The sequence below is a fragment of the Zophobas morio genome, unplaced genomic scaffold (genome assembly GCF_036711695.1).
Source record: "Zophobas morio isolate AGI-343-1 ecotype UQ-CSIRO unplaced genomic scaffold, CSIRO_AGI_Zmor_V1 ptg000085l, whole genome shotgun sequence".
Classification (NCBI taxonomy): domain Eukaryota; kingdom Metazoa; phylum Arthropoda; class Insecta; order Coleoptera; family Tenebrionidae; genus Zophobas; species Zophobas morio.
The window spans coordinates 165123-190286 of NW_026972190.1; the positions used below are offsets into that span (position 1 = coordinate 165123).

At 19.7% G+C, this 25164-nt stretch overlaps 2 protein-coding genes and 2 long non-coding RNA genes across 4 annotated transcripts; all 4 read left to right on the forward strand.

Moving 5' to 3' along the window:
- Positions 1 to 507: 507 nt before the first annotated feature.
- LOC135144200 (uncharacterized) lies at positions 508 to 3284 on the forward strand. The gene is made up of 4 exons (XM_064076173.1): positions 508 to 567; positions 1553 to 1718; positions 2915 to 3029; positions 3117 to 3284. Exons 2-4 carry the CDS (start codon positions 1660 to 1662, stop codon positions 3282 to 3284), a joined length of 342 nt encoding a protein of 113 aa, XP_063932243.1. The 5' UTR covers positions 508 to 567; positions 1553 to 1659.
- Positions 3285 to 5445: 2161 nt separating this feature from the next.
- LOC135144189 (uncharacterized) lies at positions 5446 to 8745 on the forward strand. The gene is made up of 3 exons (XR_010283032.1): positions 5446 to 5521; positions 6762 to 6858; positions 8662 to 8745. It is a non-coding gene; the product is annotated as an uncharacterized LOC135144189 (long non-coding RNA).
- A 1920-nt stretch (positions 8746 to 10665) lies between these two features.
- Positions 10666 to 15693, forward strand: LOC135144201 (uncharacterized). The gene is made up of 11 exons (XM_064076174.1): positions 10666 to 10713; positions 11409 to 11483; positions 11630 to 11744; positions 11876 to 11896; positions 13532 to 13623; positions 13844 to 13907; positions 13970 to 14035; positions 14332 to 14417; positions 14571 to 14609; positions 14854 to 15004; positions 15626 to 15693. Exons 1-11 carry the CDS (start codon positions 10672 to 10674, stop codon positions 15691 to 15693), a joined length of 819 nt encoding a protein of 272 aa, XP_063932244.1. The 5' UTR covers positions 10666 to 10671.
- A 5289-nt stretch (positions 15694 to 20982) lies between these two features.
- On the forward strand, positions 20983 to 23974 carry LOC135144186 (uncharacterized). The gene is made up of 3 exons (XR_010283030.1): positions 20983 to 21049; positions 21123 to 21182; positions 23899 to 23974. It is a non-coding gene; the product is annotated as an uncharacterized LOC135144186 (long non-coding RNA).
- The last annotated feature ends 1190 nt before the right edge of the window (positions 23975 to 25164 follow it).

The window sequence follows — 25164 nt, forward strand, 5'->3', positions numbered from 1 at the left end:
TATATATAATATTTACTATATATATTTTCTGCAAATAAATTAAATTTATAACATTTATTATCACTATATAAAAACTTAATATATGTATTTTACTTTTTCGGGATATTATTAATAACCTCTATTATAAAATTTTTTTCGTGAACAAAGATTTTACTTTATATATTCTTATCTTACTATAATATATATTAGTATTAACTTTCCATAACTTATTTATATTATATTTTACTTTATTTATATCATTTCGGACTATTTTTTGTAACCATCTAATTTTCTAAATATTTAAGTATTTTTTAGACTATTTTGTGTATTATTAAAAGTTTCCTTTTTATTATTATCTACTTTCAATATAATGTTAATAATAAACTTTATATTCATATATTTGGTTATAAAAAATAATTTTTTATAAAATTTTAACAAATTTTACTGTAATTAATGAGCTTGTCTTTATAGAAACTTTTAGTGAACTTTCCTTGCCTGAAGTTTTAGATTTTACTAAAGATCCCGTCACGATTCCTAATGAATTTTTGACGCTCTCCCAACAAATTCAAGATGCTGGAGGCCCTTCTGGTACTACTATTACTATTATTATTTATGTACTACTATTACTATTATTATTTATGTTTATATTATATATTATTTATTATTATTTATAATCATTCCTACTTAAAGTTTTATTATTATTATATTTTCTTATAGATTGTTTTTTTTTTGTAAGTATTTATCATTATATTATATTTTCATTCTAAAAACATGTTATTATTACTTATTATTATTTGTATTATTATTATATTATTATTTAATTATTAAGTTTTTTTTAACTTAGTAGTATTTATTATTTTATGTATTTTTCTATTAGTTTTATTTCTATTGTAATTTCTTTTGTTAAGTATTGTTTAACTTATTAGTATTTATTATTTGTTTATTTATCTTTTATATGATTTATTATTTTATTACTAATTTAAAGCATTATTTTTGCTATATAATTTTTTCACTTAATATATTAATATTCGTAATTATTTTCAATATTTATTATTACTTTCTTACTTTAATTATTCGTATTGTTATTTATATTTACTTTTTCTTTATTTTTTATTTATTCATTATTATTTTAAAAAAAACATATTGTTTTATATAAATATGTATTAATTTTTTTATTTTATTTTTATTTATTATTATTACTTTAAGTATACATTATTATACTTATAATATATATAATATCAATGTTTTTTAGTTTTATATTTACTTTTATTTAGACTATCTATTAATATTTATAAATATTTACTTCTTCATCTTATTATTTTATTATTAATACTCAGACTTATTTTTTTATTATTTTTTTTATAGATTATTAGTTAATGTTTTTATTATTATTATTATTTATATTTTATTTCTAAATATTTAAATTTCTATATTATTTTTATATTTCTACATATAACTTGTTGGCCATTCCATTATTCTTATTGCAATTATCAAACTTTATCACCGTTTTGTTGGCCATTCTGAGTTCATTGTATGGTATTCAAGATCAATCTGACCAATCGTTTTGTTTCAGGGCTTATAAGTGTACTGGAGTCGTTGAAAAGCAAGAATCAAAACTGCTCCAGTATTCTTGAAGAAGCCAAAAGCTTGTTATCGGAGACGCGCAGAAAAAATGAAGAAATGCGACAGAAGTACGGCAGCCAATGGCCATTATCCGTGCATGAGGGCCAAAATTTGCTGTATTATTGTTTTTATTCAACGCTGAACTAAAAATGTTTTTTTAATTAATATAATCCACTATTTCATCTATTAAAAGGGTTATTTCTGTTATAAAAATATATAAAATATACGTAATGTATAGAGCTTTATAGATAGGTATAAATATTAACATTAAAAAGTGTATAACTAGTGTATAACTTGTGAAATAAAACAAAAACAATATAAAACTAATAGAATTAAAAAACAAAGTCTATATTATATATATTTAAAAAATTTTTTGAAGTTATAGAAATAATATATAATTTATAAAAAAAACTATTTAAAAAAAATATTTGGAAAGAAAGGTGTGACTATTTTGCAAACTTTACAAAATAAAGCAATAATAATAATAAAAGTAAAAAGAATTTTATAATTTTTATGAATTAATAAATAAATTAATATGAAATTAATAAGTTAAAAAAGTAGAACTTTAAAGAAAAATTAAAAAAAAAAAGTACTCATTATCAGAATTTTTTTTAAAAAAAATTATATATTTCTAATGGAAGTGAAAAAACGTAAATCTTGTTAATGATACAATAAAAGTATCCCGTGTGACTGGATACTTCGCTCGATTAAATGATCGAGCTCCTGGGTCTCTCGTGAATGCTATATGGTATAGAGTAGTTTGCTCTGTTACGAATAGTGCTAGTTACCAATATAAGCGCATAAAAGGTATATATTAGTAATAAAAGTAAAAAAAAACTGTAAAACTTTAAAGCAAATAAATAAAAGTTTGTAATTATTTAAAACTTATAGTAAATTAGGATAATAAAATATAAAAAAACTTTAAGCTGTAAATCAATAAATAATTATTATAATTTTTATAAAATATATTAAAATAATTATAACAAAACATTTTTCATATAAAAAATATTTTATATACTTTTTATATATTTATTGATATAAATTCTTTCAAACTGAAATGTTTATGACAATTTTTTTTATATAAATTAATAATTATAAAAGTAAACGTAATTAGAAAGATGTTATAAATGTGGTGTATTAAAAAAATATATGTATATAAATATTTAATTAGGAAATATATAAATAAAAGGTTTATATCCAATGAAAAAAAATAACACTATAAAAATAATGGTTTAGTAATATAAAACTCTGAATATAAAGTATATAGAAATATGAAAAATATGCAAAAATATGACAACTTTTTTTTTAATAGCGCAGAAGCAGAAAACTATGCAGAAAAATTGAGCTTTGCAGCTAAAGCCGATGATTCGTTGAAACAAGAATGTGAAAAGTTTTATGAATATTTGAATACTTTAAGCAACCCAGAGGTAATGCCGTTTATTATCATTATTACTATTATTATTCTTATAACTACTATCTTTCTATTGTTATTCATTATTATTATTTTATTTTAGAAAATCTTACAACTTTTAAGCGCTGAAAGAGAGGCACCTCGCTTTAGTTCTGGTGTATATACGGAAAGAATCAAAGAATTGTACAATAAACTTCTCGATTCTCTCGCTGTACTTTTTACGTTTTTTTTATTTTACACGTTTTTAATTATTTCAACCCTTGCTGGTTAATTTGTCATCTATTGTTTGTTTGTATAATAGAATTGTAAAAGTTTTATATAAGTACTTTTTCTTTTTCACTTTTATTTTATTGAATTGTTTATGTATATAATTTTTTTATATTCTATACATTTATAATATTTTTAGCATCTTTAAGTATTTTTATAATATATCTTTATTTGTAACTAAAGAATAATGAAAAACTTAAAAAAAAGTTTAATGAGCATCGAGCAAAGGACGATATAGGCACTTCTATTATTATTATTATTTTATCATATTCATTAAAATTATTATTTAATAGTAAATAAACTTTCTTCCGTTTCATTGGATGAAAGTGAAAAAATAAAAATGTCAGCGGACATGAGTTATTATGAAACTTTTAAAGAAGAAGTTTTGCAGATTGTTAAAAGCCAATCAGATTTGCTTCGTGAAATAAAAGTAATTTTTATAATTTTTTTGGCTTTATTTTTTTTTTTTTAACAAAAAAAAAATTAACGAACCTTTTTTTAGAATTTTAAAGAATTTTATTGCTTACCAAATTTTTTAATCAACTTTCTATTACTTTGAAACAATAATAGTTGTAAAAATTAATATTTATTGATTTTTTATTGTACTTATAGAAATTTATATATTTTTAATAATAATATAAAGAAATTTAATTCCTTTAATAAAATAGTGATGTTCTTCATTATTGTTTATAACAATTATACATATAAATAATAATTATAGTTTAAACATTTATTTTATTATTTTTTTTGGCCTTTTATATTTTAATAATTTATAATTTGGTGTATTTTTGTTATTTATTATTCCATAGGAAATATTTTTTATAAATTAATTTTAATACCTTCAAATTTATTAAAAAATATTGAATTTATTTATAAAAAATTAAAGTTTTCATATCAAATAGTTATTAATAAAAAATAATAACTTTATATTACCATCTTATAAAAAATAATCATTTTTATAATCGTAATTTACATAATTTATGAATTTGTATACAAAAATTTTTAAAATAAAACTTTTTTCGTTGTTCAATTATGACTTGATATATAAATTTATTAATAATAATTTTACTATATTTTTTAATGCTCCTTAACAAATATTTTTTATTTTATTATATTAAAAATCAATAGTTTTATAATTATATTTTAATTGGTTATAAATTTATTTATAGAAATTTTAATAAAGCTGAACTACTTTGGTTATTCAATTATTACGATCATTTATTTTTTAATATTATAAACTTTTTTTTAACTTAATAGAAAAAAATTAGATTAAATTTATAATAAAATCATTATTAATATCCTAAAATTAAAAAAAAAGTAGACTCTTTATATAAAAATTGTATTTCGTTATATATTTTATAAATTTTTTAATAAATTTTAAAGTTTCATTTATTTAATATATATGAAATAAATTATTATTAATTTTTATTAAAAATAATAATTTGTTTATTTTATATTATAAATATATTATAAAACTAAAGTACTTTTTTTAAGTATTTTTTAGATAAAATAGTAAATTTTTGGTTTCTTATGTTTTGTTAGTGTTTGAGGAGCTTTTCTTCCCCTACTTGCTTGATTTCCTTAATAATATTTAGTAATTGAAGCTTTTGTTACATGTTTAAAATGAGAAATATAATTAATTCTTTATTTATTATTTTGATAACTTATAGTTTTTAATGGAAAAATGGAAAATGTCAAGCCAATCGAATTTACAACCCTCGAAGAAAGATATTATTATGCGCAATCTCGGTTATTTCTTAAACATATGTGCATAATCATTAAATATTACTATTATGCATTTATTTACTATACTTTGTTGAACTTTTTCGCTATTATTATATATATTAATACTATAAATGCTGCAAAGTTATTATTAGGGTTATTTATTTAAAAAATATTTTTATTTCCAATTTTTTAATGTAGCTCTCTAATATAAATTTTTTTCAGATATACTTTTTTTCATTGTACTTTTCTTTATTTTTATTATTATTGTTATCATCATTACTATTGGTATTATTATTTGACACAGAAAATGCCAAAAACGTATTCGAAAAAGTGAATATTAACATCGCGAGTGGCAATAAAGTTATATTATATTTTTTTTAATATATTTCTTTTAATATTTTTTATATATAAAACGCTCTGTTATTATTAGTTTTATGAAGAACTTTTTCAGCGGCTTACAAGCTTTCGTGCGAAATGTTCGGAGTTTGCTTTGGGCAAACAGGCTGACTTTTCTCGGTTATACAACTTTTTTTTATAATTTTTATTAAATAAAATTATTAAAAAGCTTAAATATTTTTTTATTGTATAAAAATATTTATATTGATTAAATATATATTATATTATTGCAGTATTACTACTCATCATTATTATTAACTATTTATTTCTTTATATAATAAGCTTTTTTAATATATTTTCAAGATCTCGAACACTACAAATAGACGTTTCAAAATTATTATTTTTTTATAAATATCCATATTAAACTTTTTGTTAACTTTTAGACATTTTAATAATATTATAAAAAATGTTTATAAAAAATTTTTCAAAATATATTTATATAAAATAATTAATATTGAAAGATTTTTACTTATATAAATATTTATTAATAGTATCAAAAATAAAGTTTACTGTTAACCTTTGGAAACATTTTAACAAGTATTATAAAAAATGTTTAATATTTATTAAATACTAAATAAATAATAATGATTTTTTACTTGTTATAAATATTTTGTTATTAGTTTCAAAAAAAAAATTTTTTGATAATTATTATAAGAACTGTTTTCAAAATAATACGTAATATATAAATATTGAAATATTTTTAAATTTTTTTTTTTAAATTTATTATTGCTTTATTAATAAACTTTTTTTGTTAACTTTTAGATATTTTCATATTATAAAAAAGTTCTTAAATACATTTATATAAAAAATTAATATTATAAATTGTTTTTCTTTTTTTAATATATTTTATTGGTATTAATAATAAAATTTACTATTAACTTTTAGATCATTATAATAAACAAATAAAAATTATATAACAAAAGTAATTTTTTTTCCCTTTTATAAAAATTTTATGTACTTTTTTCATATTAATAATAAACTTTTTATCAACTTATAAATTTTATAATTATAATAATACACTTTTATAATATAATTTTATAAAAAGATAATATCATAATATATTTCTACTTTTTTTTAAATAGAAATTTTATATTTTAGATTAATAATGACTTTATTATTATATATTTTATTATTTTTTCTGTTTTGATAAACTGTTTATAATTTTATAATTATCAAATCCTTCATAATAAAAAAAATTATTAATTTGTATTGTTTTGAAGTTATTATGTTAATTTCGTATATATTAATATACTTTTTTTTTTTATTTTTTGTTTTAAAATTTATATTATAAATAAAATTTTATTTATATAATTTTGTATTCTTATAAAACTTTTATTATCATCTACTTTATATTTTTTAGCTTTATAGAAAACCAAACCCATAACGCGCAACCATCTTATATGCATGAGCATCGCCCTAAGTTTACCCCAAATGTTGGACAGAATTACCCAACAGCGGTAAGAATTATTATTCATTACATTTTAGACTTCTTTATACTGAAAGTTTAAAAAAAAACTGATTTTATTGATAATAAGTATTATAAGTAATAAGAACTTTAACTTTTTTTTTCATTGTGAATAATAAATTGAATATTATATATATAGTAGTAAAGTGTTTTCTATATTTAAATAGTATGTAAATGTCTGAACTGTAAAGAAAATTAAAAAAAAATGTCATCAAATTTATAACTTTTCATCTATTAATTAAAAAGGAATAAAAAAGTATATAACTGTTTTATAAACTGTGTTATAAATGTTGGAATAATTATAAAAAAGTAATTAATAATACATTATATTTTTATAAAAATAAAATATAAAAAGTATATAATTGTATTTATAAGTTTAAAATGTTTCCTTTAAAAAATAATAAAAATGGTAGTATTCAATAATATTTATTATTTTTTTCATAGTATTAAAATACTTATTACTAAGTTTTTAACGCTTATTAATGTAATAATAAGTATAAAAAGTAATGAGTTTTAAAAAATAAAGCAAAGAAAAATATTAAATGTAATTTATATATATTATATATATAAATTATTAATAATTCCAAAATTGTTGCTTCATAAGTTATCAAAGTTTTAAAAAAAAAAAGTAGAAAATAATATAAAAATTTATAAAGTTTATATATACTTTTTAAAAATTTATTTTATTTATTAATTATTCTATTCTTTTTAGGTACATTGCCTAAATAATATTTTTTCTTTTTTTTATACCGTTAATTATTTTTTTTATTAGTAAAGTGCATTAATTTTTATTTTAATTTTTTTTATAGGGAAATTTATATTTGATTAATTTTTTTTTTTTTTAATTTTTTATAGAAAATTTATACCTTTTGTTATTTTTTTCTATATTTCTTTACAAGTAATTGCTGAATTTGTTATTTTTAACATTTAATTTTTAATTTCTTTTTTTTAAATTAATTTTTTTATTTTTCTTTACAAGTAAGTTGCATTAAATAATTTTTTTTCCCTTTATTTTCATTTTCAGTTATTAAATTTTTTTTAAAAAAATATAATTTCTTGAAACTTTTCGAATAATGCAAAATTTAAAAGTTTGTTTGATTTTTTTATAATTTTTAAGATTTAATTTCTTTTTTGGTTATGTTTGAATGACTAAATTTTTATTCTAATTTTATTACAAATTTATCAAAATTTTTTTTTTTATAATTTGTATAATTTTTGGATATGTAATATTTATAATATAAGCTTAAAGAACTTTTCAATATTATAGAAAAAACTTTCATATTTATATTTGCTTATAAAAATAAGATATTTATAGTAATTGTTAATAAGAATTTTTTATTATCACTTTCTTTCTTTATTTATTAATTTACTTTTATTACAATAAGTAAAAAAAAGTATTATAAATTTTCTGTTACTAATTTAATGAGTAAAATAATTTTTTTTAATCTTTTGTAAATCTGATATGATATATTTATTTAAAAATTGTAATAAAAATAATTTTTTGTTACAATTACAATAAATATTGAAAGTTTGTAAAAAAACAATATTTTTATTATATTAAATGTATATTACGAAATTATTTGATTTCATAAATTTATTTTTTTTATTGTAAAGATCAGTTATCCTCCAAATTTCTCTGTTAATTTGTTAAATTTCATTTATTATAGTGAAGATATAAATTCTTTATAAATAAGAAAAAAAAAATTATAATATACTTTTTTCTTTTTTAATTTGATTTATTAATTTATTATAATTTTATTTTTATTTATTTTTAAGTTTTATTTATTTATTTAAGTTTCAGTATCCCGCCAGTAATATTCCGCATCCGGCATTTGGCGAGCATCGGCCTTTTGGACCGGCCACTTACCACCGTCTCCCCGCCCCTCCTCCCTCAATCCCAAATCTGCCGAGATACCAGACTACCAATAATAATCCTCCTCCATACGATTACGCATACGGGCGAGGATTTAGTGAAAAGAAATAAAAAAAATTTTTTTTAAAATAAATTGGAAAATCTTTTACCTTCAAATTAGGTTTCGATGTATTTTCTTATTTTTTTTATAGAGAGAAGGGAATTGTTTTAAATTTATTTTTTTTTAAAAGGAAAAATACAATCGAAGTATTTAAAAACTAAGGTTTTTTTTTAAAAAAAGTAAAACAGAGTAATATAAAATGTTTACTTTAATAAAAATTATTAAAATTAGTTTTATGGTTGGTTTATTTATACCTGTAAAAAAGCATAACAGATTTAAGAAGTTTCAAAATATTATTACTATAAAAATAAAATCTAATCAAGTGTTACAAGTCTTCACTTAATACGTGCTTATATCTTCAAGGGAAATATAATTTATGACTATAATTTTTATTTTTCTTTATTTTAATAATATTTATCATTTTTTTAGACAAGCCTATATTGTAATTACTTCTATACATTAAAAAAAAGTAATACTTCACATAAAACAAAAATAAACTCATTTCTGTTAAATATTATTTTTTTTGTTCTCAATAAATATCCTCTTGGCATAGTTTAAAAATTTAGTTCTAACTAATATATAAAACAAATCCTGTTTGTGTTTTTGGGTCGAGTTATTTTTTCTTTTTTGTCAATTGAGTTCCAGCATGGCGGAGTGACAAAAATAAATATACAAAAGTATTTTTAAATTGTAAAAATTGGATAATAAATAAAAAACAAAAGGCAGATAAATAGAATTGCTCTATAACTTTGAAATGTAACTAATTCTAAAATATTAGGTTCGTACAGTAAAATAACCCTTTCAAAAAATTTGTCAGTAGTTGTGTTTGTGTAATATCTTAGTGGTTGTCTTTTTGCTACTCGGGAGCCCTAAAACGGCAGAAAGGAAGGTTAATAGGTCCCACTATCTTTAGACTTTTCTAGCACCATTCAATTACTTTTTCCAAGGTAGCGGAACTAAATTTGGCGACGTTTATCGTTTTAGAATAAAATATATTGCTGGAAATAAAGAAGGCACTAAAAATAAGCTTGCTGTGTTCTAGTGTACACTAAAAATTATTAAAGTATATTGATTACCTTGTAATACAAAGAATACAGATAGTAATTAGAGCGCCGATCTATAACACATACTACAAACCTTTTACTAAACCAAAAGTGGCTCAGAGTTAATCTTTATTGTATACTTAAAGCCATAAAATACAAAATATTGTTCCAGCGCACTCTAGGTCATCCTTTTGGGAGCATTTACTTTCACTAAATATCATGAAAAATGAAATGCTTATTTAAAACTTTTGCGCCTTTTAGATTGTCTTTTATTTATAATCAATAGGTTACGTAGTCGTATATACCATTTATCAGTTTATATAAATTTTATATTGACATTATTCTTAAGAAGTTTTGAAGTGAAGATGGAGAATTTTTTATATTGTAATTTAAGTAAATGTAGGAAGCGACTAATCGAATTTGCATGGGTAACAAAAATATAACCAATTTTTACTAAATAGTAGTTGATATAAAATTATATTCTAAAATCCATACTTCAGGTTACGTCGTGTTCCCGTAAGTTGCTCTTATTATGACATATAATTACAAAGTTACTTAATTGAAAACTTTAATTAAGCTAATTACAAAAAAGTTTTAAGTTTCTTTTGTTTTTAAGTAACCACACTATTAAGAAATAATTTCCTCCTTTTTTATTATCACTATATAAAAGTAGAAATATTGTAGTAGTTTATAACATATAACTAACGTAGGCCAACATAACTCAATACGTTATTCCGTTATTTTCGATAAAATAAAAGTGTTTTAATAAAGATATATTCTGTGAAGAAGATGGAAGTCGCGAATTTGGCAAATCTTATAGTTGTCCTGCCTGTAAGTTAAATATAAAACGCTAATAAAATAAATTGTTAAATTAATTATTATAAATAAGGTAACTGTAATTTAAGTGGGAATTGTGATATTGTTCGCGTTGACTTAGCTCCTTCTGAACAGTATAAATCAGTAATAGTAACTTAAAATTTACATGTAGTTTATATGTATCTTTTTGTAATTTATAAAAAAAATCTTTAAGAGTTAAGACTAAGACCGCACTTAAAAAAATAAAAAGTAATAAAGATATTCCGAAAAGCTTACCATATTTTTAAAAATGGAGTTTTATTTAATTTCTTTATGCTTTATAAAGTAATTTAAATACTTTTTTTAATAAAAATTGAAAAATCTATTAGCTTAAGATCACCTAAAGTTTGTTGTTCACTTGTAAATTTTCTCTATTTGATTATCAAAAGTAGTTTAAACTTGTTAAAAAAAATTTAAGAAACAATTAATTTATCTAACAATTATCTCATAACTTTAAAAATTAGTGCTCAATTTAAATTTTTTTTTATTTTTTACGACTACAAAGTCTAAAAGCTTACAAATTAAAAATTCTAATTCTAAATAGATTATATTTATATTTCTTTAAACTATTATATCAGCTTTTTATTTATAAGTTTAATATGCAGTCGTTTACAATCAATTAAAATTAAGCTTTTTAATTTTTTTCCTTAAAATAATTTATAACTCCAAAGATGGTATTAGCCGGATTAATGCCGGATGTGGTTATTGACATATGCGGGAGAGCACTGTCTTTCTGGAACTACCAAGTAAATTTATTTTATAACATTAAAACCGATATTTTTTTAAATATTAGTTATATATTTTATTTCATATTTTATATCTTTAGAGAATTTAAAATTATTAGTGCGGTTAATTGGTAACTACTGCTAATCTTCAGTAATAAATATTTTAGACTCTGCAAGATCGGGCATATCAGGAAGCTATGGTAACCTCATATAAGCAGAAGATTAATGAAATGCGGCAAGAATACGAAACGGCATATACCAACGCCGTTAACGAAATTAATCGTAAATTTAAATTATAAATTTTATAAAAGAAAATCTGATCGTACAATTTAGTTTTTTACTTATAAAGTAAAATATATAATATATATTTGTATAATTTTTAAATTTTTTCTAATTAATAAAAATATTTTTAGGCCTTCAGCTTAAAACTGAAAGTACACCTCTTGAATACATCCTTTTTTTTAATTCAAATTTCGTTTAATTTTCTTATTATAAAACTCTAATTGTTGCATTATAATTCATTGCAAAAAATTTGAATACCTGTTAAACTACGATTGATATGTATAATTTAGATTTAAAGATGTAACTAAAAATTTTTTTTTAATTTAATTAAATAATTTATTTAAAGAACTTTTTTTTGTTAATGACTTTTAATTTCTTAATGCTACTTTTGCTTATAATTTTTTTATATAAAATTTATGATTTAATAGAATATTAAATCATAAATTTTGTTTAAACCGAAAAAAATTGATTTTTTATATAAGTAATACAATAGTTATGAAAATTTAGAATCATATGAAATGGAAAAAATTTTATACTTTTAATATTTTTAATAAGCACTATTAAAAAAAGTTATTTATTTATTTTAAACTTTATTTAAACTTTATTTATCACGGTAAAACGTTGAAAGATAAACTTTCAAAGGGTTATCATAAAACTAACAAAGTTAAAAATAAGTAATAAAATAGCTTTATCGATTATCAAAGGATAAAAAAAATTAAAATAAATTATAGATACACTTTATAAAGAAATTATTTAGAATTTTTTTAAACATTTTTTTTATTGCTGGAAGTTAAATTTCAACCGACGTTATATAGTACAAAGAAACGGTATTTTATACTAACTAATAAATAAAAATAATTTTAAAACGATTATTTCAATTACAAACAAATTATATGAAAAGTCTACTTAAACAAAAATTGTATTAAGAAAACCACTATTAACTCTTTGATATAATATACAAACAAACACTGTTATAATTTTAAAAATGATTGGTATAATTTTGTAAAAATAATTTTAATTATGACAATTTAAGTAAAAAGGTTACTCAAATATTAATATTATTAGAGATACTTAACTGTATACTTTAATAATAAAAACAGCAAATAATTTGATATCAATTTTAAAGTGTCACTAATAAAAGTTCTTATAAAAAATAATATTAAGATTTATAAGAAAGAATAATAATTGAAATCAACTTTTTAATGATTACTCTAAATTAAAACAATCTATTATATAAAATTTTTAAATACGAAAATGTTAATAGTCGTGATTATTATTTCTAGGTATAATCAAAAGTAATTTATCAATATTTCTTCTTCTGTTCACCAGCGTTTCTATAATTAATAAAATTTAAAAGTTGCTTATAAAGGCATCTAACTTAACTATATAATTTTTAATAAATCTTTCATTATTTTTAACAAACTACATTAAAATAATTTGAAGACAAAAACAAATAAAATTTTTTTAAAGATTATATAAATATTAACCTAAATTATTTAGGTATAATTTTATATAATAATAAAACGAAATAAATTATAATTATCTTATTATAAAGAAACTTATAAATATAAAGATATTAGTAGATATCTAATAATTATATAAATATCAGAAATCTAGCAGCATTATTAATAAGTAAATTATAGTTACTATTATTAGTTAAACAAACTACATTAACATGGTTAGTAAACAATAATTATGTATACAAAAATTTACAAAATACTTTAACAACAACGTTAAACATTTTTTTATAGATTTAAGAACTTTCTTTATTATACATACTTTTTTAGCCCTTCAAAAGGAAAACAGAGAATGGGAATTACGTTATAGAGAGACTTCTGAAAATAACGAAGAAAAAAGTCGTAAGATTATACAACTTCAAGTAAATATAATAAAAAAATTGTTATTGCTAACAATAGTTTAAGTTTATAAAAACTTATATTATTACAATAGTTGTCTATATTTTTTGGTATTATTCTTTAAACTTTGCCGTTGATGTTATTTCCTTATTTTTAATAAATTTTTAAAAAATATATTTTTGCACAGTTTATAATAGTGAAAACGTTAAATTTTTTTCCTAATATTTATAATTATTATTTCAGAACATGTGCAGCAGCCTGAAGTCGTATAATTCTACTCCATCAAGCCAACTAAAAGGAAATACAAGTAAAAAAAATACGTATGCAAAGTTATTTTAATTTAGTGCCCTATGAAACAATATCTTCCAGATCTTTTGCAATCATCTATAGAAGGCACGATCCCTCCTCAACCCTTTTCTTTTGGCGGGAGAACGGGTATTTACTAGTTAGTTTTTTATATTTTGACTTTTTTTAATAAAGCGGATTTCCTTCTTTTTTTATATATTTATAATTTTTTATGAATTTTTTTATCCTATACTCTTTGTATATACTAAATAAAATGCTTTTAAAGTTTTTTATAAATGCACGGCTTTAAATCTTTTATAAATAGTTCGGCTGCCATAAATTTACGTTTTCTAAGTATATATTTGTTGTTGGTAGACAATTCAATTCATTATAATAATTAAAACTTTTTATTAATAGAAAATTGTCTTTTATAATTACACTTATAGTAAAACCTCCTAAAGAGTGGCTTCTTAATAGCCCTTTTAAAGAAAATCTACCAGTAACCCTCGATTTACATCGCCATCATTTTCAGGTATACTTTAAAATTTTCTTCTTAAATAATAATTATTAAAATATATAAAACTTTTTTTTTTTAAAAATAATGAAAGTATTAACGAAATGCAAAGCAAAATAAATTTTATGTTTTTTTATTTAAATAATTTTTGGTTTCATTTAAAACGCTTAGAGACCAGCTTCGACAAAAAGTACAACTCCCGGGAAACCTGTACAATTTATTACTTTTTAAATATTTAACTACATTATTTGTTATAATTCAAAATATAATAAAGTAAGTAATTTACATTTTTTTTGCTGTAAGACATTTAATTATATAAACTTAATTATTATTTTTATAAATGTCATGTTATTTAAATATTATTAATAATTATGTTCATTATTTGATATTATTATTTTTGTTATATTAAAATATTATTATTAGATATAATTATATATCTTTTATTATATATTAGAATCTTATTGGTTTTAAGCCGTTAAGCACAACGCCCCTTCAACCAATCGCTAATAATCAGAAGTCGGCCCAGCAGTGCACCTCACAACCACAAAGTTCTTCTTTTCGTACTCCAATTGTGTTGCCTAAAAGACCGAAAACACCAGGAAAAGGTTTATAATTAGTATCTTATATTATATAAATACTGTTATCGTTATGATAAAAACATTATATATAATATTATTTCAATAATTATTATATAAATACTATACGTGAACGTTCATCATTTTACTCATATTCTTCTAAAATTTAATATTTTTATATTTGAGGTTTACGTGTACAATATATAATTAAGATTCATTTTTTTTTATTAATAATATTAGGTTATAGATTAGAATAATAATAATAGATAATTTATAATATATGTAAAATTTAAAAATATTATATATTAATTACATAATATATTAGCAATAAATTCACTGTATAGCTACTATATATGTATAATAGTTGTATTGTTTATGAACTTAGTATTATTAACTAATGGTTTTAAGTTGTATATATACAAAGAAACGTAATTTGAAATATAATGATATTCTTATATGTAAAATAAAAGTTTACTGCTCTGTAATCATCAATAACTTTTGCATTAATAATAATGGTTTTAATGTGGTTGAAAAGTTAATCCAAAAAAATTTTAATTATTAAGTATAATAATAGACATCTGCTCTTTTTGTTATTATTAAAAACTTTTAAAGTAACCATACTATCAGCTATAAATACTTTTATTTTATCAGGGCCGAATCCTAATCTTTCCTTTTCACAAGCACTTGATATGAGAAGAGCGAGACGTTTATATGAATAATAATAAATTTAAATTAACAATAAAAACTATTAGCCAATTGACTCTTTCAAAAGTATTCTTAAATATAAAAAATATTTTTCTAAGAAAATTGTTAAAGTCAACGGAGCCAATTAAATTTACTTGTTATTATTTCTATCTAATAATGTGGAATAGTTTGTAAATTATACTAATTACTACTATTTAGTTTCAATATTTTATTATATATATTGCTTTATTCTTAATATAATAACTTTTACGTTTTGCTTTTAAAATTTTGCTTCCAAAATTTGGTTCAAACTAAAAGATATTAAAGTAAACTAAATGAAATTTTCTTATACTTCACTTGGAATAATTATAAATATATGAAAACTATTTTTAGCGCTAGCTTTGCTAAACACGTGTGAGAGGTAGCTATTTTTGTTAAATAACTAGTGCTAGTCAGCGAGACCTTTTTTATATTTTATATAGCTTGAAAATTATAAACGAAGTTAATATAATTGTAGTACCTTACGTAAGTTGTGAAGGTATTACTATATTAATACTATAGAAAAAATTGCCTTTACTAATAAAATTTCGTTTCTTATCCAAGAAAAAAAAACAATTTAAAATGCTAACTGTATAAAATAATTTCGTTATTTGTCTGAACACAGCGATTGCTCTCTTAAAAAGTTGTACTCAAATAAACATATAACTGCTTATGCAGTTAATATATTATACCAAAAAATGCTGATACCGTATAAATTTTTTTATAGTATAATAAAACACGACATGAATTTATACCAACTTTAAAAACTTATAGAAAGTCGTATTCAAAACTCATTAAAAATGCTTACTTAATACACGCTGATACTGTATAAATTATTACTAGTATTTCAAAACACAGCACTTAGCATCTAATTTTGAACTATTACAAAATTCTTTACTCTTAAATCGTTATTAACGCTAGTTATTATCAATAGTTAACTATTTTATTATAAATAATTTCAAACAATGAAAATTCCTTTTTTATGAAAATCATGCGACAACGCTTAAAAGGCCGATACATACTTTTAAAAAACCACGAACAAATTTTTTAATATAAACGGTTTATAAGCAAAAAGAGGTTTGCGAGGAACGATAGAATATTATATCTATATAAAACTTGAATTCAGTGACTTCCTTAAAATAAAATGGAAAAAGTAGTTAAGGCGGAAATGCTTCGCAATAGATATAATTTTAAAAAATATTTTAAAGCGGATCAAAAAGGACTAATTTGGATTATAAATAAAAAAGAATTTGTATTATTTTACCGTATAAGAAACGTCTTGTTAAAATTTTAAAAAGTTTGCCTTCTATTTTCACTACGAAATTTATAATACTGTTCGCTACTAAGTTCCTCTTCGAGTGAACTAACTCTTTGATAAGCTTATAAAAATATTTTAATCTTTAACGAAATCAAAAGTGATGTATTAATTTTAATGTAGTTTTCGTACAAATATAATGTAGAAAAAAATTAAATACGCCACGCACTCAAAAAAGTTATATTGGGGTATACAAACTATCAAAGTTTTAATAAATAACATAATCAGAATATTGTAAAAAACTAAACTTATATTGTTAGGAATTCAGTTTTTTTTCCTACTTTTTTTACTTTTTTTACTTTTTTCTAAAAGTTTCTCTTTTTCTTTTTCTTTTTTTTTTCTTTTTGTAGATTTTAACGCTTCACGTTTACGTTCGCCCAGTTCTGCAGTCGTTTCCTGGGTTTTAAAAATATCTTTCGTATTTTCTTTAATAATAAGACTCCCTATTATTGTCAAAATATCACCACCACTTTCCAACCTGTCAAATACGAACAATATTCGAGTTAACGAAGTTTACTGCCTTAGAAAAAATTAACCGGACAACTTGAAAAGTAAGGTGTGCGCCCACATTTATAGAATCATTTTCGCTAAACCATCCTCGTAATTCTTCAAAAGTAAAGTCACTTGGGATTAACTCCTTCGGAATATATGCATTAAAAATGCCATAGACAAGTAAACTAATATGATCTGAGCTCATAATAGTAACTTTTCCCTCTAATAAAATATTTAATTTACAAATTAGATGAAACAAAGTAATAAATATTTTATAATTATTACCAAGAAAAGAAGTAACAGAAGGAGAAAATAATAAAAATGATAAGGATACTTCAAGGTATATATAAGGTTGATCAGAAATCAAACGTCCAGTGCGGGTTAAGGACTTGAGACCAAAGTAGCTAAGTATTACCCCTTATATGTTTTTATATATACATTTAGATTATATGCTTTTGAAAAAATTGTATTACATTTTTTACGTTAAACTTAAAAAATTTAAAAAAAACTTACCATACCGTTTAAATCATCTTCATAGGTCATTAACTTCTTATTTAATTCTCTTACTACTCCCATACGAACATCTCCCAAGTAGTACGGCAGCACCTTCACATTAACAAAAGCTTTACAAACTTGAAAAGGAGAATTAACTTTCTTATCACGTAATCGCACTGACTTTTTGCTGAACTTCATAAGCCGCGCATATGAAAATTCTCTACTGAGCACCGAAAGATATAGCAGCGCAGGGACTAGTCCCACGTGATCATATCAAACTTTATATTTGTAGAATTGGGACATACTTTTGGCGATCCTTTATTAATATTTTTATGTAGTTAAGAAAAAAATATACACCAAAATTTAAAAAATTAAAATCGATTTATATAAGATATGTAAATCAATTTTAATATTTAAAATGATATAAAATAATATGAATATAAACAACTACGCAATACTCATTTTTTTATCATTGTTTTGAATTTAATATACTTATTACCTTTTTTCTACTTAAAGTTAAATAAACTTGTTATTAAGATGTTATAGATATAATTGTAGTTTTTTTTGTGCTCATGTTAAAATTAAGGACTTTCATATTAATATTTGTGCTTCATAAGTAAACAATGCGAAAAACTACTTACCAAAGCACTAATTTCAGTTTTTGTAAACTCGTTAGTTTATTATTTAGTTTAACCTTTCACTACATTAGAAGGTTATCATTAAAACTTTTTCTAAAAATTAATAAACTAAAACTAAAAACTTTCCTTTATATTTACTTTGATAAAATTTTACTTGTTGCTATAAGAATAATACGAATTAAAAAACTTACACAAATTTCCTAAGTATTCGTCTCATGTGCTTGCAAAAATAGTCTAGTTCGCTTGAATGCATTCAAAAGAGTTTGAAAATGTATTTTTTTACTAAGAAAACTAAAAGTTATTTTTATCACAACTTAAAGTGTTTAGGTTATAATTTTACGATCAAAAAAAAGGTATAAGTTTCTAATTTATATCCTTAATTTTTTTGTAATACTATAATTTTTAAATTTGAACTGAAGCTCTCTGAGTCCTTAAATGGTTCGCTTCCCAATAGCATTTTGGTAGTAAAGTTTAAAAAAAAATAAAGTTTCGTCTCCATTTATTTAAAGTTAGGTAGATTACGAAAATTTAACGAATTCAGTGTACGTTGCCTCTAATTCAAAAACCAAAATTATTGTGGGTAACAGACTTATCCCCAAAAATCTTCCTAGACATGTAAATTTTTATTAGTAAAATTTGATATTTAAAATTATATTACAATTATTAATTTCTTAAGTTTAACTCTTCTGATGAAGTATCAGTTTTAATAAGAGAACCAGCAAAGTTAATTATGAACAATATCTTAGAGGAAAAGAATGCTTCTAAAAAATATCTACTTCACGGCAAAAGAGGAGTTGGTAATTTTTTTAAATTTAAAAATTCAAAAGTAATACTTCTTTTAATCATATAAATTTTTTAAGAATAAAATTAGATTATTTTATTTTTAAAGTTACAAATCAAAAACACAAAACTTTTTTATGTATACAATAAATTGCATAATTTCTGTATGTACGTCTCCAATAAATATTTCTTGCGGCAAAAGATAATTTTTAAATAAAATATAGAGTAATATATTTTTCAATAAGTAAAAAGTTGTTTTTTTAACTTTTTTCGTGTAATAAGTTGATTTGTAATTTTTTTATTTTCTTAAAAAGTAAAAACAAATTTTCGTTATATTATAAATTTCGCGTTATTTTTTGTATTAACTGCTTTCATTATAAAGGTTTAATTTATATATAGTTACTTTATTAAACGTAATATCATTTATAAAAATTTACTTGGAAATTACTATAACGCCTTCTTTATGAGTTGTGCGTACAAAAAAAAAGATTAATTATTAACAAACTTAATTATTTTTGGTTTGAGAATTTTAATTTATTTACTAATATATATCTATATTTTTTTGTTATCTTTAATTTTTATATTTTTTTATCAAATTAATTAATATCGAGATTCTTAATTTTTTTAATCAACAATTTAATTAATTGATAATATTTGAGTATATTTTTTATTTGTATGAAAAATTTTCTTTATAGGTTTTTATATACACGCGCTGCAGAATTCTTCTTTTTTATGTATAGAGCAACTTTTTGGTGTTATACAATTTGTTTTGTTCAAATTACTTAGTGTATAAAATATTAAAAATTATCTATATTACATTTTTATATCAAAATTTCCGTTTTAAATATTTTTTTTCAAATTATTATTAATTATAATAAATATGTGTACAGATTGCATATTTATATATATTATTTTATTACAATTATAAAAAAAATTTAAAGTTTTAAACGAACATTTCATGGCTCTTTAAGTATATTTTAATTTTTACGACCTGTTTTTATTAGTTTTTTTCTTACTACTTTTAATTCAAAGTTATTTTTATTTCAAATTTTTGTAATATTTTTAATTTATCTATTTACTTTTTCTCTAAAATTTTAATAATTAAACTAAAATCTATATGATTTATATATAGATATAAATACAATATATTTTGCTTTAAAGTACTTTAACTGATAAATAGTTTTTTAATTTTATTCCTTTTTTAAAATTCTAATAATTCTAGGAAAAGCCTTCAAGAAGATATTTTACTGTATATAATGAATTTATCTATAAATATGTTTAAAATGGAATTGTATATAAATCCAAAACTGTTACTATTTATATTTTAAATTAATAATAAATTCTTATTTTTATCTTGTTTATAGGAAAATCTGCAATTTTATAATGAATTTTATGATATATATTTTATAATTTATATTCTTTAAATTTAATTCTGCTACGAACATATTTAATTTTATTTATAGCAAAATCTCCTATTATATAATGAATTTATTTATTAATATTTAATTCAAATATTTTATTAAATTTAAATCTTTACTAATTATATAATTTTATTTATAGGAAAATCTGCCATTTTATTTCATTTGGCCAACGCTTTTACTGACCAGTTTCTAGTCATTTACATTCCATCTTGTAATTTTTATTGCATCTTCTAAATTTTTTAGAAATCAAAAATTTAATTTTACCTATTTCTTATTACTTCGAGGTCTTTTTCTTACTCTTAAAGAAAAAACGGTAACCCTTACTCCTTCCACTTGGATGACCGGTAAACTATTTTATTTGCTTCAGAACTAAAGCAAATTTAGTTTTTACCAAATTTACTAATTTAATATTGCAGTCATTTTTTTTATCTTTGTATATATATTTAGTGATTTGTAAAATTTTTAATTTTGCATATATTACTTATAAATTGGAAATAATTAAAGTTTATTCAATTTATTTTTTTGATTTATTAAATTTATCAATAATTTATATATAAATTATTTTTTTTTCTTTATTTTTGTTGCGATTAATAATATTTTTGTAGTTAAATTTAAAATTATTGTACAAATTTAAAAACAGATAAGTTTTTGGTGGTAATTTTTGTTCCCACTCAGTTATAGTTTAGAATATTTATATCTTTTAAAACTATTTATTTTATATATTTATATAAATTTTTATGCCATTAAATTATAAATTATACAATTTTATAAACATATCTATTATCATATATAAACAATTTTTGATGCCAATTTTTACTTTTTGCATTTAATTCCCGAATCTTGGTCATAAATTATTATTATTATAAAATATTCTTTTATTATATATAATTAAAATTTAATTCAAATTTCTTCTTTGTTTTTGCTTTTAATTTAAATGTTTAATATAAATTATATATATTACATTTTTTATATATATAATCAAATTTGGGTTTGAATTTTTACTTTTTGCATCTAAATTTGAATCTTTATAATGAATTATAAAAATTTTTAATTATATATTTTTAAATCTAAATTTAAATTACTATTTTTTGCATCTAGTTGTGAATCTTAATTATTAACCATATATTTTTATAAATACTTCTTTTATTATATATTTAAATTTAATACAAATTTTTACTTTTTGCTTTTTTTATGAATCTTAATATAAACACTTTTCATAACTTTATAAAATTTTTATTTTACTTCGTTGTATGAATTTAGCATTTTTTTTATTAAAGTAATATTATTATATTTTAACTCTATAGCAATAATACGCTGTATTTTAGATTATTATTATTTTTTATTATTCTGTTAATACTTATTCTTATATATGAGTATAATTTCTTATTATTATTACGTTACAATTATTTTTTTTACTAATACAATCCTTTTATTAGTCAAAGTTAGCTCCGATGTTCCATTTATACATTTATTTAATTATTATTACTATTATTATGATTACTTTTTAATTTTATTGTAGTTTATATTTAGTAAAATTGGTTCTGATGATTTCTTTTATACCTTTATTAATTATTATTATTACTATAATTATGATCACTATTATGTTATATTATTATTTATTTTTATAAAAAGTTGTCATCCCGGTTCTTCTATTTTATTTCTTAATTATTATCATACTATTATAATATATTAAAAAAAGTTAATTTTTTTTGTATACTTTAATATTATTATATATAATAATTTATTAGAAATGTTCTATTTGTAAAAAGTTTTGCTTGTTTTAAAAAAAAGTAATAATACATTTTAAATTTTAGTTTTCTTTTTCACTATTTTTTTCTATTTTTCTCAGCTTGTGAGTTGTACGTGTACATTGTCAACCGTATAAGGTTACTAATTGGTCAATAAGAGCTAAAATGGTGCCGATTTAGTGTGCACCTTAAAATAATTTGGTAGAAAGAACCTTTACGGTTTCTTGGGCGCTTATTTGGGTGAGCGCATTATCTTTATGGTCACTGGAGGATTTATCTCATTTTTGTGGTTGGGCGCTGCTCCTTGTCAGCCCCGCCTTTTATATTTGCCGTTTGGCTGGATAGTGTATGTCATAAACTGTTATTAGCCAACTTTTGTTGTTTATTTTATGTTGGTGTTGTACTCGAATTAGAGAATAATATATTTTTTATATTTTTTCTTTTTACTTATTTTAATATTATCAGATTTTATTTTTATATACTATTATCTATTATACCGTTAATATATATTATTCATTTCATATATATATTATTTATGTATACTATTCATAATATTGTATATAGAAATTTACTATTATTTATATTTTATTTAAGTCTCCTTTTTTAATTTATTATAATTATCTCTTTTATATATATTTTTTTAATATAACTTTTTAGTTTATTGAGATAAGACTCTTATATTTATTTACTTTTTGTTACTTTAAACAATTTAATTTATTGTTACTTTTTATGCTTATTAATTTTATTTTTTACCTTTTTTATTTAATAAACTATTTATACATTTTTAATAATATATTTATTATTATTTCTTTTTATATAATTTTTTAATTATATTATTATGTTTAAAAAATTACTTTTTTGTTATTAATTTTATTTTTTTTGATTTTTAATATTTATACAATTTTATAAATCTTTTTACTTAATAATATTTTTATTTTAATTTCTTTTTATATAGCTTGTTAAAATATTATTTTTATTTTCTTTCGTTGTTATATAAACTTTTTTTATATGTAGAATTTTTTTATTATTTTCTGTTTTAATTTAATTTATTCTATTATTTCTAATATATTTAACTGTCTTTATTATTACTTTTAATTTTTTGTAGTAAAATTTATTCCTAATCTTCAAAGCAATATTTTCTAAAATAAGTTTTTGTAATTTCCGAAATATTTTTGTTGTTTTTTTTTATTTTTTGGTTGTTTTTAAGGATGTTCTGTTTATTATTTTTATTGACCTTAATATAATTTTTTTTTCTTTAGTATAATAATATTACTTTTTATATAACTGATAAATATTTATATATATTTATAAGGACGTTTTGATCAGAACATCAATGCTTGTGAACTTTTAACTTTTATTCACGCTATGAATTACGAAAAGATAAAGGATATAAAGATTATTGGTACTTTTTTATCCAATAGTTAGCTTTCTAATAATTTTTTTTAATGACAAACTTTTATATTGTAGCACCAAACACGAGATTTTTATTGGCTGTAATTAATAAAAGATTAGCGACTCTAATAATTTGAACCAATTAGCTTTGTTTTATTATTTCATGTTAAAAGTTTTAATCGAATTAACCATTTAGCGTCAATTAATTTTATATATCAACTTTTGTTTAATAATTCTTTTTGGTATTTTTTTTAATTTTTGGGGACAAAATTATAAATTGGTGGTTTATATTATTTTAATAAAAGTTCCTTTTTTATATATTTAACTATTAAAGTTTTGTAATAATAATATTATTGTAATTATTATTGTAAGTATTTTATTATATAATCAAAATTATTATTATTTTATTATTATTATTATATAGATTCTTATAAAGTACGTGAAGACACTTATCCTTCAGGCACACCCTTATTAGAACTTATTGAAAAAGTTTTTTTTTTATTCTTAAATCTATATAATAAGCTTATTATTTTTACTAACACTATTATTATTATTTATGAAAGGCCTGTTTTCCAATTCATTTCAATAACTTGGAACAAGAGATTTTGGTTTTTTTATATTAATAATAATAATTTTATGTTCATTTAGAATTATAAACCAAAAATGTTAAAAAATTTAATTAATCTAAGCTGATACTTATGTATATTAATTAATTACTTAATAATTATATGTAATAAATAATTATAATAATTACATATTAAATATTACATTTATTATAATAATAATGCTAATAATAAAATTTTTATACCTTATAATAGAAATGGTTATAAATAATTAGTCCATATATTTCTAATAACTATATATATTGTGTATAAATTGTAAATAATAGAAACAGTTTGTAATAAATAATAATTATATAACTTTTGTTAAAGTTGTGGATAATAAATGATAAAGTTTATATTTAATGTATAGCAAATACTATAAATACATATAAGGAACTTTAATATACATCGTTTTAAGCTTATTTTTTTTTTACAATGAAATATAATAATGTTATAATATTTGTATAAGATGAATTTTTATTAAACATTAAAGTATATATTTACTGTAATAATAAAAAAACTTTTATTATTTATAAAAAACATATAGTAAAGTTTATATCTTATTATAGTTAGCACTTAAATAT

Excerpts from the sequence above, each read along its gene's own strand:
- LOC135144201 (XM_064076174.1), top strand. The coding sequence starts at position 10,672 with ATGGAAGTCGCGAATTTGGCAAATCTTATAGTTGTCCTGCCT. Across the intron at positions 11,897-13,531 it reads CCTTCAGCTTAAAACTGAAA|CCCTTCAAAAGGAAAACAGA; the intron begins GTACACCTCTTG and ends ATACTTTTTTAG. Across the intron at positions 14,036-14,331 it reads TTCTTTTGGCGGGAGAACGG|TAAAACCTCCTAAAGAGTGG; the intron begins GTATTTACTAGT and ends TTACACTTATAG.
- LOC135144200 (XM_064076173.1), top strand. The coding sequence starts at position 1,660 with ATGCGACAGAAGTACGGCAGCCAATGGCCATTATCCGTGCATGAGGGC. Across the intron at positions 1,719-2,914 it reads CATGAGGGCCAAAATTTGCT|CGCAGAAGCAGAAAACTATG; the intron begins GTATTATTGTTT and ends TTTTTTTAATAG. Across the intron at positions 3,030-3,116 it reads ATACTTTAAGCAACCCAGAG|AAAATCTTACAACTTTTAAG; the intron begins GTAATGCCGTTT and ends ATTTTATTTTAG.